The sequence below is a fragment of the Drosophila takahashii genome, chromosome 2L (assembly GCF_030179915.1).
Source record: "Drosophila takahashii strain IR98-3 E-12201 chromosome 2L, DtakHiC1v2, whole genome shotgun sequence".
Classification (NCBI taxonomy): Eukaryota; Metazoa; Arthropoda; class Insecta; order Diptera; family Drosophilidae; genus Drosophila; species Drosophila takahashii.
In genome coordinates, this window is record NC_091678.1 from 22,791,809 (window position 1) to 22,807,035 (window position 15,227).

At 38.8% G+C, this 15,227-nt stretch overlaps 2 protein-coding genes across 18 annotated transcripts in view; one reads left to right on the forward strand and one right to left on the reverse strand.

The window, feature by feature from the left end:
- The first annotated feature begins 154 nt into the window (after nt 1-154).
- On the forward strand, nt 155-865 carry Polr2J (DNA-directed RNA polymerase II subunit RPB11). The gene is made up of 4 exons (XM_017138142.3): nt 155-313; nt 388-477; nt 535-709; nt 777-865. The coding sequence occupies exons 1-4, from the start codon at nt 261-263 to the stop codon at nt 810-812; spliced, it is 354 nt and encodes a 117-aa protein (XP_016993631.1). The 5' UTR covers nt 155-260; the 3' UTR covers nt 813-865.
- A 65-nt stretch (nt 866-930) lies between these two features.
- Nucleotides 931-15,227, reverse strand: part of CLIP-190 (Cytoplasmic linker protein 190) — a 28,191-nt gene continuing 13,894 nt past the window's right edge. For 2 of the 17 annotated variants that reach the window (XM_070211785.1, XM_070211788.1), the window contains exons 3-17: nt 12,750-12,869; nt 12,581-12,622; nt 10,853-11,008; nt 10,575-10,790; nt 10,352-10,517; nt 10,080-10,257; nt 9,794-9,859; nt 8,881-8,991; nt 6,530-6,640; nt 5,354-5,420; nt 3,832-5,288; nt 1,767-3,764; nt 1,575-1,705; nt 1,274-1,482; nt 940-1,206 (exon numbers count right to left, since the gene is read on the reverse strand). In XM_070211785.1, the coding sequence (XP_070067886.1) occupies nt 1,160-1,206; nt 1,274-1,482; nt 1,575-1,705; nt 1,767-3,764; nt 3,832-5,288; nt 5,354-5,420; nt 6,530-6,640; nt 8,881-8,991; nt 9,794-9,859; nt 10,080-10,257; nt 10,352-10,517; nt 10,575-10,790; nt 10,853-11,008; nt 12,581-12,622; nt 12,750-12,869 (5,075 nt within the window). In that variant the 3' untranslated portion in view covers nt 940-1,159. Of the gene's footprint in view, nt 1,207-1,273; nt 1,483-1,574; nt 1,706-1,766; nt 3,765-3,831; nt 5,289-5,353; nt 5,421-6,529; nt 6,641-6,726; nt 7,314-8,880; nt 8,992-9,793; nt 9,860-10,079; nt 10,258-10,351; nt 10,518-10,574; nt 10,791-10,852; nt 11,009-12,580; nt 12,623-12,749; nt 12,870-15,227 lie in introns of those variants that run through there. The other 15 variants (XM_044393735.2, XM_070211781.1, XM_044393740.2 and 12 more) reach the window with 15 other exon arrangements.

The window sequence follows — 15,227 nt, forward strand, 5'->3', positions numbered from 1 at the left end:
AAATCTTCTTTTAAGAATTTTCTGTACTTTTAATTTTAGTACTTCCTTTCAAAATATTAATCATACAGGGGTTTCACTGTAACCAACCTATTCCTTTATATGGCTTGTTTTAGCTATGTTTGTAAACATAGCTGATCTAGCACCTCTATCTAGCTTTAACGCGTTTTTCAACACTAGACAAGCGAATTTTCTGAGCGTGGTGCTGATTTTAATAAACAATTTAGATTTTGACTGTAATTTACCCAATATAAGCCTGAAAAATGAATGCGCCACCCACCTTTGAGTCATTCCTGCTCTATGAAGGCGAGAAAAAGTGAGTAAACGAAATAAACTTCCCCAAATAACCACCTGTAACTTATTTCCGTGTTTGTTTTGGCGCGGTGGCAGAATCATCAAAGAACTGGACACAAAAGTGACAAATGCGGCTATATTCACGATAAATAAGGAGGATCACACTCTGGGAAACATGATCCGCAAGTAAGACGGTTAATTAATGGCAATAACTTTAAAATTAACCTGGATTTTTCTGTACAGCCAATTGCTGAAGGACCCCAATGTCTTGTTTGCCGGCTACAAAGTTCCTCATCCTCTAGAGCACAAGTTCGTTATTCGGATTCAGACTACGGCGGACTATTCCCCACAAGAGGCCTTCATGAATGCCATAACCGATCTTCTAGCGGAATTATCTCTCTTCGAAGAGCGTTTCAAAGTAAGACACCCGTTTATTTTACGTTTGTAAATTAGGTTTTGTAAATTCGATATATCTTTATTTTCAGGATGCCATCAAGGAGAAGAAGGAGGGCGGCGATTAATTTTATTTGTACCACTTATAAAAACCCAATAAATTAGCGACGGTCTTCTTCCACATTCTAGTTTTTATTTTTTACACTATGTTTACAATCAAAAAAAAATTACGAAAACAACCGATTGTGTTTGCCACGAATCGCATTAAATAAATAAAAACAATTTAAAATAGACTATTATCCATGAATGTGTGCATAACGCAAGATCACAATTTTAAATAGAGAATGTAGTTTGTGTGATTGAGTGAAGCTCTCTGCTGAGGTAAAAGTTATCTCCTCTGATAGATCTCGCAATTCGATTATGCTATAGAATCAAACAAAGTAAAATTGAAAAATAATTTAGAATTTAACTAGAGCTAAAAGGTTTCATCGTCGGCACATTCGCTCGTATCGTGGCCAAAGACTGAAATGGTAGAGAATGTTTTACTTTTAGATATTATTCAAATAGTATCCTGAATATTTGTACTTACCCTCGCAGGAATCGCAGTATTTCCTGGGTGCAGGTAGCTTGCGTTCCTTCTCGTTGTTATTGGCCTCGGATGGCGGCGGGGAGTAGTCCCGATCCTCACTAGCCTGGATGGGACAGTCTTCCGTCTCGTGCTGATCAAACTCATCGCAGATGTCGCAGAAAAGTCTGGGCGCCGGTTTCCGCTTGGTCAGCACATCGAAGGCATGGGGTCTTTAAGTATAAAAAAACATAGAATATAATTAAATTAAATTAAAATTCAATTAGGTCCATTTTTTAGATAGGGAATAAGGGAGAAAACTCACTTGGTGAAATCCATTGGCAAGGTTTCGAGGGTCTGGACTTTAGCCTTAAGTGCATCATTCTTCTGCTGCATGTCGGCAATAATTGAGTTAAGGAAGTTGATCTTGGCAAGACTTGTCTCGGTGTCAAGCGACTATAAAAAATAAAAAATATTTATTAAACAAATATATACTAATTAATAAAAGAAAACCCACCTCCAGTTCATCACCCTTTCCTGACCGGCTCCCTGCTCCATTCATCTGAGACTTGAGGGTCAAAATCTCCCTGGACTTCTCCAATTCCAGCGATTCCAGCTGGCGCCTCAGTTCCTTGGTCTCCTGATTAGCAGTCTTTTGGGCTTCGTTGGCTTGATGGAGAGCGGCCTCCAGTTCCGCAACTCTATTTTGTAGCTGTTCCAGCAGCTTGGACTTAACGGAGGCCGAATCATCCATTTCGTCGATGACTTTCTGATACTCCGCCAGCTGAGTGTCGAATTCGTTGCCTTTTTCCAAAAGTGATTGCTTTTGCTGGAGGGATTTTTTGAGCTCCTCATTGGCCTGCTTTAGTTGGCTCAGTTGCTCAGCTAACTGGGAGGTTTCTTCTTGTAGCTTCCTTTCCTTTTGCTGGGTTTTTTCCAACTTATCCTGGAGTTCGTTGTGGCTTCTGTTTTGAACTTCCAATAGAGAATTACTTTCTTGTAATTTGTCTTGCAGGTCTTTAAGGCTTTTTTCTTTTTTGGACAATGACTCCTGAAGATCCCCATTGGCCTGTTCCAGTTGGCGTAGTTTCTCGGTGATGGCCAGAGATTCTCCTTGTAGGCTACCCTCGTTCTCCTGTGATTTTACCAGCAACTCCTGCAGTTCTTTGTTTGTGGCCTGTTGGGCTTCCAACTGGGAGTTAGCTGCTTGCAGTTTTTCCTCGAAAACCTTCACGAGTCCTTCTACTTTTACCAGAGAATCCTTTACTTCTCCATTGGCCTGTTGCACTTGCTGCAGTTCACCGGATAATTTAGCAGCCCCTTCCTGCAAGACTTTCTCTCTTTCTAGCGCCTCCTCTAGTTTAACTTGGGTTTCCTTGGTCGAACAATTTTGGGTTTCTAAGTGAGTATTGCTTTCTTTGAGTTTATCCTCTAAATTCTGTACAAGTTCATCTTTTTTCTTGAGGGACTCGGAGAGTTCCGACTGGGTCTTTTGCAGATCCTGTAGTTGCTCAACTAATTTGGCACCTTCTTCTTGCAAATCCTTTTCATTCTTTTGAGCTTCTTCTAGCTTTAGTTGTACTTCCTGGGAGGAAGTCTTTTGACCTTCTATAATGCTACTGGTTTGCTTAAGCTGGCCTTCTAGACTTAGAACAAGTTCTTCTTTTTGTTTAAGAGAATCTTGAAGTTCTGAGACTGACTGCTGTAGTTCCTTTAGTTGTTCCTTGGAAAGCAAGGACTCCTGCTGCAGATTCTGTTCACTCTGCTGCGATTGATCCAACTTCAACTCCAGGTCCTTCAACTTCTGTTGCTGCTCATCCAGTTGAAGATGGGTTTCCTTCAGCTCCTCCTTCATGCCAGTAAGTTTTTCAATTAACCGCTCTGAATTCATATCTGCCTCCATTTCGAAAAGCTCGAATATGTGATTCGTTTCGCTCTTTTCAGCTTGAAGGACTTCCAAGACGGTGGAAAGTTCTGCATTGGTTGCTGATATGTTGGCATTAGCAACCTGGATGGCCTCGACAAGAGTTTTAAGATCAGCTATTTTCTGGGCATCTTCGGTGGCCATTTTTTCCTTGTGTTGGATCTCGGCATTAGTGATTTCCAGACGCTCCTGAAGGTCCTTTATGGTCTCCTGCGTGCCAGTGCTTAGCTCTTGATTTTCCGCCTTGGCCTTGTTGATTTCTTCCTGCATTTTCTTAATAGATTCCTCCAAAGATTTCTCTTTCCTTTCTCCCTCCGCTTTCAGCTTTGTTTGGGAGTCTTGGCTATCTTGAAGCTGCTGTCGTAGCTCTTGCAGTTCCTTCTCCTTCTGCAGCATCTCCTGGCTCCAGGCATCGGCTTTGCTGGTCAGTTCCTTTTGTCCCGTGGCTAATTCATCCGAAAACTTGGAGAGTTTGGTATGAAGGTCGCTGGAGGAGGAGCGTTCAGCCAGGAGCTCAGCATGTAGGGTATCGGTGATCTCCTTCACCTGATCTTGCAGATGGGAAGCTTCCGCTCGGGATTCAGCATAGTCCTATATTAAAAAAGGTTATTAAATATTAAAAGCTTTTGCATTCTTTGTTTTAAGTAGATAAACTTACCTTATTGACTTTTTCCAGAGCCGCATTGGCGGCCTCAAGCTGCTTAGTTTTGGATTCCACATCCGTATGACTTGAGGTGAGAGCTGCCTGGGTCTCCTCCACATCGGATTTAAGTTTGGTGATCTGTTCCTGCAGATTGGCCAACTTCTTGGCTTCCTTCTCCAGATTTCCATTAGCTGACTCCAATTGTTTTGTCTTGGCTTCCACATCCGTTTGGCAAGACTTTAATTCTGACTCCGTTTTCTCAGCGTGGGCTTTAAGCTGACTAATTTCTTCCTGCAATTTGGCCAAATTCTTGGATCCCTCTTCTCCAGATGCGGCTGACTGTTGTTGAAGTTGCTCCAATTGCTGTTGAGTGGATTTCAGAGCTTCTTCGTACTCAACTGACTTCGCTTGGAGCTGCTGTAGTTCCTGATCCTTCTGGCTTAGAGCCGTCTCCTGATTTTTCTTCAGTTCTTCCACGTCGGCCAAGAGTTTTTCCTGGGCTTCGGTTTTCTCATCTAACTGAAGCTGCAATTGCTTAAGGGAGTCCCCAGATTCAACTAATTTAAGATCTTTTTGAGTACTTAGATCTTTGTTTTCTTGAAGATGAGCCTCTGTTTCAGACAATTTCTTTTGGAAGTCCTCAAGCTCAGTATGCTTCGAAGCCAATTGCTGCTCTATGGTTACTTTCTCTAATTTTATTTCATTAATTTCAGTTTCAGCCTTTTCCCTGACTAGTTTTTCTTGTTCCGCTAATTGCTTTAATTCAGTTAATTGCTTTTCAAGATGCTCTTTTTCCTGTTGATTTTTCAAAGCCTCTTCTTTAAATTGACTTAGCTCCTTAGCGGTTTTCTCTAAGAGAGTCGATTTTTCTTCACTTCCCGCCTGTTGCATTCGAAGCATATCATCCAGAGCCGAACTATCCGCTTTTTGTACATTTAATTGGGTGGTTAGCTCATCGAGTTGTTGACTTAGCTCCTTGATTTGCTCATCCCGAATTCGCACTTCGGTTTGAAGAATCTCGCATTCATCGGTTTTGTTAACCCTTTCGCTTTCCAGAGAATCGGAGGCTGCTTTCAAGCTCTGCAATTCGGCGGTGACTTTTTCCAGCTGACTGGATTTTTCAGAAAGTTTTCGAGCGAAATCAGTCTGTGCCTCCTCAGCTTGCTTTTCGTTTTCCTCCTTGAGCAGTGCAAGTTCCCTGCGTAGATTTTCGATTCCACACTCCGAGAGGGAGAACTTCTCAAGGGACTCATCTTTTGCAACCAATTCGGACTGAAGAGTGGCATTTTGTTCTTCCAGGTACTTAACATTTTCCCTCAATCGCTGTTCCTCCTCGAGCGTTTCGGCAATTCGAGATTCAGTCTCCTTCTGCTGAACGTTCAACTTCTCCTGCAGTTTAGCAATCTCCTCCTTGAAAGCGCTATCATCTGGAGGCGGGGCCGGTGGTGGAATACTTTGCAGACTGGGCGTAGCTGAGGGGGTACAAAAGGAGAATATAAGTTATATTTCTCATTATTTAATTAATTTAATTTTTTACCAGAAACCAATTGTGTGATTTTTGACTCCAGATCGTGGATCTTTTCCTTGTAGACCTGGGACTGGGCCTATGAATAGGTATTTTGCATTAGAAAGGCAGAGTATATTCTTATTGTCTGGAAATGTACATTGACTTGTTTTATTTTTACATTTCTTGCTATGTTCTTGGCATATTTCCTTTAAAAAGTACTAACAATAAAACAGAATTCTACTAAAATTTAAAATACTGCTTTTATTATACATAGCCTCTATAATAATAATAAATAAGTGGAATTAAACTTCAATAACTTTAAGCAGATAGCAATGAACATGTAATTACCATACGTTCAATTGATTTTATGTAAAAAAAATTTTTGTAAGGAATCTAAAAAAATATCCACCTGGTTTTTCGGTGGCTAACTAAAACGTGGGAGTCTTATTTGCATATAAGCTGTCTCTACAGACATAAATATTCTCCTAAGGGTAAATAGCTAAGTAAATAGCCAGGATTTCTATAGCATACTTTCAGATCTACAGACTCGTCGCGTTAAAAATATTTTAAATGATTAATGGGAAGAGGCCTGTAAATTGGGAAAGTCGACTTTCTCATAAAAGTTTTTAGAAAAGGACGACAATTAAGATAAAACTAACTTAAACTGATTAAATTAACAGAAATACAGAAATTGATTTGCGGACTGAATTCATATGAACAAAAATATAAAACCCATAAATTCAGCGCTGACCTATTTCTGTGACAAACATAAAAATAGTTTTTAAAAGTTGTTGATCAATTTTGGGGTGAGTTTTATTAAGTTTTAAAAGTGTGCTAATTTAAAAACTTTTTTTTTTTTAAATGGTCTTCCTCAAACAAATACAAATATTGGTCTATTTTAAAGGTAAACAACAGTTTCTAACCAGTGAAAGCAAACAGTAACCCAACCTACAGACATTTTCCATATTATGAAAACAACAAAGGAATAAACCTAAAAAAAATTCTTAAAAAGGATTTATTTGACTCTTGATGGCAAACTTTATATTTTACAACTATTAATACTTCCAAATAATTAAAAAACATGAAATCTAGAGCGCTCTTACAAAGAGGTTATGCAAGCATTGCATGTTAACTATAACAATACCTCAAAAGTCAAGTAGAACAAGTCACTGTACATTTCTAAATAAATTTTCTACTTGTTCTTACATTCATTTCATCGCCACAAAACTGTGCCTCGTCTACCGAGAACTGCAACTCTTCCGACTTCTTTCGCTCATCTCCCAATGCCGACTCCAATTCAACAATTCTTGCCTTCAGCTGGAGATCGAATGATCAGAGAAATACGAAAACGGGATTAGCAAAAAGTCATAACCACAAATAAAACAACATTTGGAGATTTAAAATATGTTTTGCACATTGTTAATGTATTTTACTTCATATAGATAGTTTTAGGTGTATATCGTATGTATCGTATAGTCTAAACCAACAGCAAGAAAAATTCGCTTTCGTACAAAATAACCAAAAATTGTTGGACAACTTTTCCATTTTCCATTTTTTTTCTTTAAAATTTCGTTTTACATTTTTAAGCCAAATAAACCATTTTAACTAACTTTATTCGTTTTGGTTTTTCGGTTGGCTTTCGATTTTTTTTTAGTTTTCTCCTTTTATTATCTTAAAGATCTTTTATTATTTATTTGGTTGTATCAGCTTAAAACGCTGTGCAGACTTCAACATTGTCTTCAGTGGTGCCTTTCTTGGTGCGAAGAAAGTTAATTCAAAAATCATCGAATCGAATAGTTTTGAGCACTGTGGTAGCCCATCCATCTCTCCCAGATTTCTACTTGATGCGCAGCGGTGTAAGGACACTGTGCAGGATGCAGTGCCTCTCGTGTTTTCCCGACCAGCCGCGGAACTCGCGTCGCAGATCGGATACCTTTATGCTGTGTCTCGCTATCAGGCGTCTCCAGCGATCCGCTTCGATCAGTATTTGCTATAAGAATCATACAAAAATAGTTTTGTGCAAACAGAATTTCTTTTCTAAGGCCAGCATAATTTTGGTTCAAATTGGTTGTCAAATTGATTTTTTGGTTTTGCGTTAAAAGGATGGAAAGTTCAGTGGATGAGAGAGGCAGGAGAAATGGAGTTGGTGTGGTTTGGATTGGGACTTTTGGGTGATAATTTTGTTGCTAATTTAACACTCAAACTCAAAGTGCGCTCGACAAATAGAAAAGTCTAACACGTATTCGCCATATAATTATAAACACAAACAATTTATTGAAACGAAACCAAACAGAAAGCACAAAACTCTATCATCCCAGACAGTCATTTTCTAGAAAAGCCCCCAAAAGCAGTTGCGAAATAAGCAAATAAAGTGTACAGTGCGTTTCAAAATTATAGGCTTTAGTTAACAACACTATAATAAAGCATTTTTGCCTTTCCTTATTTTTTTTAAAACGCACTGTATGAGTAAGCAACAGTGCAAAAGTGCTAATATTTAAAGCAAATAATTTTGTTTATTTATAATAGTGGTTTTTGCATTTTTCTTGCTGTAATTTCTTGGTAGTGTATATGATGGTTGGAGAGTAATACGTTTTGTGTGTCTGAACTGAGGTGAACTCAATGAAAATTGTTTTGATGCAAAGATAAATTAAACCCATTCATTTTTTTCCGGTTGCAAGTTAATAGTAAATAAATATTTTGTGCCAGCACAAAATTTATGTAAATATTATATGCTAAATATATGCAAGTTGATTTTAAATCAATTTGGTTTGCATACACTTCAAAAGTAGCCTTAACCCATGTTAGCCGAATTTTGACCGAGTTAAATGCCGTTGAACCCCCCAAAACCTTTCATGCCTAGTTAAACTTATGAAATTTGTACTCTCCTCAGCGTTCAAAGTTAATTAAATGAATCATTTTGGGAAAATGACTGACAATTTGAAGATGACTTGTGGCTAAACTGTGGTTAAAGAACAAAACATAAAATAAAACGTGTCAAAAGGTAAGTGAGTTTGAGTTAAATCAACAACAAATAAACACAAGACAATGAGGAAAACAATAAAGACATAACTGTGAAAAATAAATGAAAAATTAACCAAACGAAAAGGAAAATGGTTGTGTATGTTTTTTGTTTGTTTTGCAAGAGCCAGGGCGCGGGTGCAATGCAAAAATAAAATTAAACAATTAATCGAAACCGAAACTGCACAAATGACTGAGCAAACATTGACTGGGCTCCGTGTGTTGTGTCGTCAGCCAACTGGAAAGAGTTTCTTTTTATCGCAAAACCAAACTTTCTTTGGCTTGGCCTGCCGCTGATGTTGCTGCTGTGCCTGCAATATCTGTTGCTGTTGCTGCTGCTGCAAGGGCTGTCTGTTGCATGTTGCCGCTGCTGCTATGATTGGTCTTGTACTGGTGGTGATGCTGCTGCTCAGGGTGGTGGGCACCCAGACATGTTGTCTCTGTGGACTCTTAACCCTGGACTTCTTGCCGGGTCGATATGGTCGCGATCTGTCCGCATAGGGCAGCGGTGCGTACATGGTATCGGTGAAGATAATTACCTCGTTGATGTTCTTCTGCAGCTGCAGCGCCTGATTCTGGGCATCCTCGCGGTCCAGGTCGCGTTCCACCATCAGCTGCTCCACATGCTGTTGCTTCTCGCGCAGCAGATCCTACAATATCGATCGATCGACCAAAAATTAAACAGAACACAGAGAGCACAATGCAAGCTTTGATGAAATGCCGGAACACACAATTGCATTACAAAATACAAGGAGACAGGAGGATATAGAGATACAGAATTCGATATATATACATATATAGTGTGGGTGTATGTACAAGAATATATATAGGGTGCAGCTGGTAGCAAGAAACACTCATTACTTTATTGTGGCTTTACCTTTTACCGGCGACAGCGAACACACACATGCAAATAAAAATGGCAAATTTAACAAAACATTGAACAATCAACACTTAAACAGCAAAAGCGTGCAGGAAATATTTAAATATTTTTTATTATACAAGGTGAAATAAAAAACCAACTCAAACACATGGCATAAAATGCATAAAGACTTCATAGGCATACATTTATTATTAATTTACATAGTTTGTTTTGGTGGGGTGTGTTTGTTGTGTATTGTTTTGTGTGGATTAGTGTCGTATGTTAGTTGTACGCTTACAATCTAAGAGTTAAACCACAGTTACAGGAAGAATTTCCCAATCCATTAACGTCAAAAACAGTAAACTTTCTTTAAAATAAAGTATTCTAGGATTACAAAATATTTGAAAACCAAACCATAAAGTTGGTATAAGTAAAAATATTTTTACAAAACCAATATAATTTCAACGTTAATGGCTTGGGTTTACTAACAGCGACTACAGCTCTGCAAGCTAATAGAGCTTATAAGACCGAAAGGAAAAACCAACAGCGAATACCATACAATTTATTTGTGGATCTTGTAGATGTTAGCATACCTGCATGGAAAATTGGCTTTTCGGCGTCGCTAAAATTGGCTTTACGGGCGTGATCGACTTGCGCTGCTAGGAACGGAACAGGATTTTGCGATTAGAATTGGAACGCGTTAGTACCAGGGCTCAAAATAAATTAGCAATTAGATTAATGGGTAAAAATTAAAAATTAACAAAGAACAGAACCAGAACTGTAAACGGTATTTGTGTTTTGTTTTTAGGGACTGTGGGTATTCTTCCTGTGGAAGAACTGGATGGTGAGGAGTGCTCTTCTCGAGGTCACCGCTTATACCTGAGCATTCATGCGCATGCGCGACGTGGCCGTGGTGGCGATGCTGTTCATGGTGCCGATCGAGGTGAGGGATTCCCGTGATCCGGTCCTCGAGAGTCGCGTTTTCTTCGACGACGGCGATAGCGAAACCTTCGCTATAGGTACAAACACCCCGTACTTGGGCTTGCACTCGAAGTATCTGCAAAGGAAATGGTTTTAGAATACAATAGATTATAATGTTGTATTTTACCATTAAATTTTATTTGATTTTGCTTATATTTTCTAAGGCATACCTTATATCATCCACAGCTCCATCGTTCTTGCCGCTAGGCTCATCCAATTCCACGCCGCACCAATTGCCAGGAGCGAACTGTGTCTCTCCCAAATAGCGTAAAATGCCCGGACGACTGCCAAATCCAGAGGAGACAATCACACGATCGCCCACAGCCATGCCGTTTTCTAGATAAGTATTTTGAAATATTTATTGAACTCTTAAGGAAAACATCGAAAACTTACTGCCACCAATTCCGGGACTGCGGAGCATAGAGCTGCGAATGCTCGCAGTTGGCGAGACTGTGCGCGATCTGTCCGGGGAGTTTTTGGCCAGTGGAGAAGTCGGTGTCTGGGCTCCGGACATTGGATATGTGGTAAGACGTGTGAGGCGTGAGAAAATGCCGCGTTTCGGCTCGCACTGGAAGTATCTTTTGCCCGACACACAGCCATCGTTTTTACCTTTGTAGAATTAGGAATTAGAATCGTCGTTATAGGTCAGGTAATCCTAAATCCCTTCTTACCATTAGGTTCATCGAGGACAACGCCCGCCCATTCGCCGGGTGCAAAGTGTGTCTCGCCGATGTAGGCAATCTGTCCGGGACGAAGGCCACCAAGCCAAACCCGCTGGCCAATGATGAACTGCTCTGTATTCGCTGTCAGCACTGCGCTGTTGTGATCTGTTCAAGGGGTAATCAATATCAAGTTGGGGGGTCCCATTAGTATCATCCGTTAGGTCATCAATCATAATACTATGTATACACGATGCTAAAATTGGCTGGACTGCGTTTTCATTTATCTCTCCAAAACAGTTCATTTTTTATTTGTGTTCCACTTGGGTATGATGTCATTTGGCATATTTGCATATCCCCCTGCTCAATGGAAAACCATTGAGAACGATCCCCCGCATAATGGATATAGAATCTATAAACGGATTTTAGCTTTGTAAACTTGACATTTGCAAGCTGATCAATATTCCACTTCTAAGTTAAAAGTGGCAATGAACACTCTCCGATTTCACTTTTAAATACCCATTTATCTTTTATATGTCTAGGGGAAAAACCATTAAGTGGAAAATTACAGGAAACAAGCGGATTAAAAAAGCTAAATAAAAATTGCATGCAGCTCAATGAAGTCATAACAACATTTTGCCAAGTTTGGTTGTCGTGTCAGTTAATTTAATTTTGTTGTTGACTGCAGCCACCCACATCTATTAGATATGGCAACTTGTTCATAATTTTCGCATTGCCGTTGCTGAAAACGAACTGCGCTCAAAATTGCATTTGAGATACATTATTTTTAAATGGTACTTTAATTTTTAAAAAATCCTTTTTGATTCCATTAAGTTTTAAATTAATGCCAATATTGACAGAAGAAATGTATTTATATAAGTCATACAATTTTAAAATAAATTTTTTACTGGACTTCGCAATAAAGGGATTTTTTTGATAAATTTCTCATCCATTGTATAAAATAGTAAAAGCAAAAATAAGCAAAATCAGCGAAATCCCTTCACTAAAATTAACATAAACCAAGAAAGTTTAAGCTCCACCATAAATCCCTAACCTTGTTCAAGTATTTCTTAAGTCATTTTAATATTTTTCAAGTTTTTGATGGATTGGTTTCCTCACTAATTTATTTACTATTAAAACCGTAACGCTTTTGCCCCAAATCCATAAAACCACGGATTTGGCCCATTAACTTTATTAACTTTATTAAATATAAATTGTGCATAGTTAACCCTACGAAGACCTTGACTTGGCTACATTAATTCAGTGTAAATATTGTCACAGCAATGGCTCATTAGAGACGCAATTACACCCACAGTGAGAGGTACATTTGAACACGTTTTCAGTGGCTCATTAGGCTTTGTTAATTTGACAATACTTGGGGCTACCGAAGATGCAGAGATATACCAATATGCCTGCTGCATGGAAAATTGTTTGTCAGTTTGGCCATAAATTTGCGCTCTTAACATTTCTGCCGAATGACCGTTTAAGGAGCGAGCAACTGGCCTAGATGCATAGATACATAAACGCGAGCCACCTGCGCAAATGGCTAGAACCAGACACGCTCTGCAGATACAAGATATTTTCCCATTACACATAAAAAAAAAGAATGAACACATAAAGTCTATTAAGAAAGGGTAAAGAATTGGATTCTTTACATTTATAATAACCCAAAGATTATACTGTTTCGTCAGTAACTTAAGATCGGTGTAAAATCCTCCCACAATCGTAGCGAATGCTTACCTGAGCTGCGACGTCGCCCAGTGGCCTCTAGATAATAATCATCTTTAGCGTTGGCAAACAAAAACAGAAACGAAAACAAAACAAACAGAAAAAGATACAGATACAAAACGAGATACCAGATAAAGATACATGCGGCTGGCAAAATGGCGATGGCGGGCAAAGAACTTACAAGATGTGCGACTTCCAGCCTCCGATTTTAGCGAACGTCTGCCGGGCGAAAAGCGATCCCAATCGGATGTGGGTGAGAGCGAAGATCGCGTAAAGCGCCTGACAGTCTCTTGATAGAGATCTATAGACGAGTTCATACATATACATGAAGTCAAGCTGAATTTCCATAAAATGCATTTGCAATTGTTTAACATTTCGCAGTGTTTTTCGTGGGTGTTAACTGAACAAGCCGTGCAGCCAGTTTTCCTGACATTTCCCCTTTTTGTTGTTATATAGGTAAATGTATTGGTTAAAAATTAGCGCATTTGTGTTAAGCCCAATTTGCTCTTTTGGGTTGTGAAAGTTTTTTGGCAGCTTGTGTGCTAAGGTTTCTTGTCTTTAATAAGATCTTGGCCGCAAGCAGTTGTGGTAAAGGTTAGATGGCACAAAAAATAGCGAACGGTAATCTGAGATGTTATTAAGCTCGAAAAAAATATATATATAGCTTAAAGAGAGAGGAGATTGGCGTGTGCTTGTAATATGATTTTGATTAAAAAACTTAATAAAATTTCTCTGATTTATCTGTTTTATTTAATAATAAAAAGTTAAAAAAAAAATATATATATATATATCAGAAACTTAAAATCTTTCTTTTACAAAGCCGTGTTAATAATTCAAAATATGCACAAAAGCTATTGTTGCTCTCAAATTTAAAAACCCACCAAAGTAGGTTTTTTGAATTGGCCTTTTCTATCTTTCACTAAATTATGTGTGTCAAATTGTTTATTGATATTGATCTGTAACGCATTCTGCCTCTTTCAACTGCAACTTTCAAATTCAATTTACACTTTTGCCAAAACTCCACAAGAAAGAGCAATAAAAGCATAAATCAATTAAATTGTCGACAGTTTGGTAACGTTTTCAAAGCCCCATTGAATGACAGACAGCAGGAGATTTAAAAACACAATTGCAGCGGACAAAAGAGATGCTGCCGAGAAGGAAGGAGATCGAGAAAAGATTTCAATTTTTCAATTGCACGATTTCGGTTTCCGTTTACTTTTCAGTACACAAAAAAAAAAGTTTATGCTCAAAAAATAAATAAAAATTTAATTCTTAAATTGAAAGTTTCAATATTTCTTAATTTATGTATAGTCAAATATATGAACATTATATTTTATTAGATAATACCAATATTCATTTATTTGTAAAATGATTTAATAGGTATACATTTTTTCCTGTGTACCTGCTTCATCTTCAGCTGTGCGCTGTGAAAACCTCAGCGTGTATACGTCATGTAGTTAATTGTGTTTTTGTCAGCTGAAATTGCTTTTATTTTCCCCGTTTTTATAATAATTTTTCTTCATTTGTAATTTACGCCAGACATGCTCTGCTTGAGTACGAGTGTGTTGAAGATGCTTTCGACCGGCTTTTGTGTCTTGTGGGCTACTGTTTTTGGCTAATCAACCGATTGCGTTGGCCCAGCCATGACATGACATGAGTTGGCCAGCCAGCCAGCCAACTTCAAGGTTCAATTGTATACTGTATACTGTATCTGGCAGATATACTGGCATTCGCTACCGTTCGCCGATCGTGCAAGACAATTTGTTATTATTTGCCATTATACATCATGACGGTAGCAATTTATTTTCTATATCCCACATGTTCGTAACCATTTTTTTTAATTATCACAATTGGGCGTTGTAACCGTTTGTATGTGTACCGTGGCGAGTGGTTCCCTTTTTTTTTGTATTTGGCAAACTTTCACTAATTGTAAAAAGGGGAAACATTTTCTCCGCCTTTGCTCCGTTCTGTATTCGTATCGGTAACAACTGACGTTTTATGTAATGGCTGAACAGCAGCCAATGTCAGGCAATAAATCAGACTGGACTTTACCTTCGCTAATTTAAGCACCTTTCCCCTCACCTCCGTTAATTTGCAACATTTAACTGTGAAACGTCGTCATTCTAAAAATACGCACGCACCTAGATGACAAACAATTTCCTTGCAGTTGACATTCAGTGTCAGTGCTGCTAATGAACTCATGTATCTGACAGATACAGATGAATCATCAAAGAGCACACCGCTCGCCCGGCCAAAGCCAAGTGGAGTGTGGCGCCGCCAATAGTTGACTTGACTTGGCCAAAAGGCAACCCGGCCCGGCTGCGACCCACTTTGCTCACGATTCTGGCCAAAATGAAGCAGCCCAGAGATACGTCGAAATCGAAAACAAATATTTCGCCAGCCATTTATGGCGGGTCGATCGCGCGCTAGCCGGCGATAAATCAGCCAACAGTGCTGGCCATGTCAATAGCACATTATCTTTTGAGATGATTAAACAACATTTAATTAAACTAAACTGTGCGCAGGTCGCCAAACCGCCTTCCCGATCTCCTTCTCATCGTTTTTACCTCCTTGTGTAGGTTGCCATTGCAGTTCTGGGCGATTCGTATCTCGATTTAATGTGGGTTTTTACACTGAACGAAAATTCCAACATAAAATA

Bases quoted from the DNA above. Each gene is read 5' to 3' on its own strand.
- Polr2J (XM_017138142.3), top strand. From the start codon at position 261: ATGAATGCGCCACCCACCTTTGAGTCATTCCTGCTCTATGAAGGCGAG. The intron at 314-387 runs GTGAGTAAACGA...GCGCGGTGGCAG, and splicing joins CTCTATGAAGGCGAGAAAAA to AATCATCAAAGAACTGGACA. The intron at 478-534 runs GTAAGACGGTTA...TTTTCTGTACAG, and splicing joins CTGGGAAACATGATCCGCAA to CCAATTGCTGAAGGACCCCA.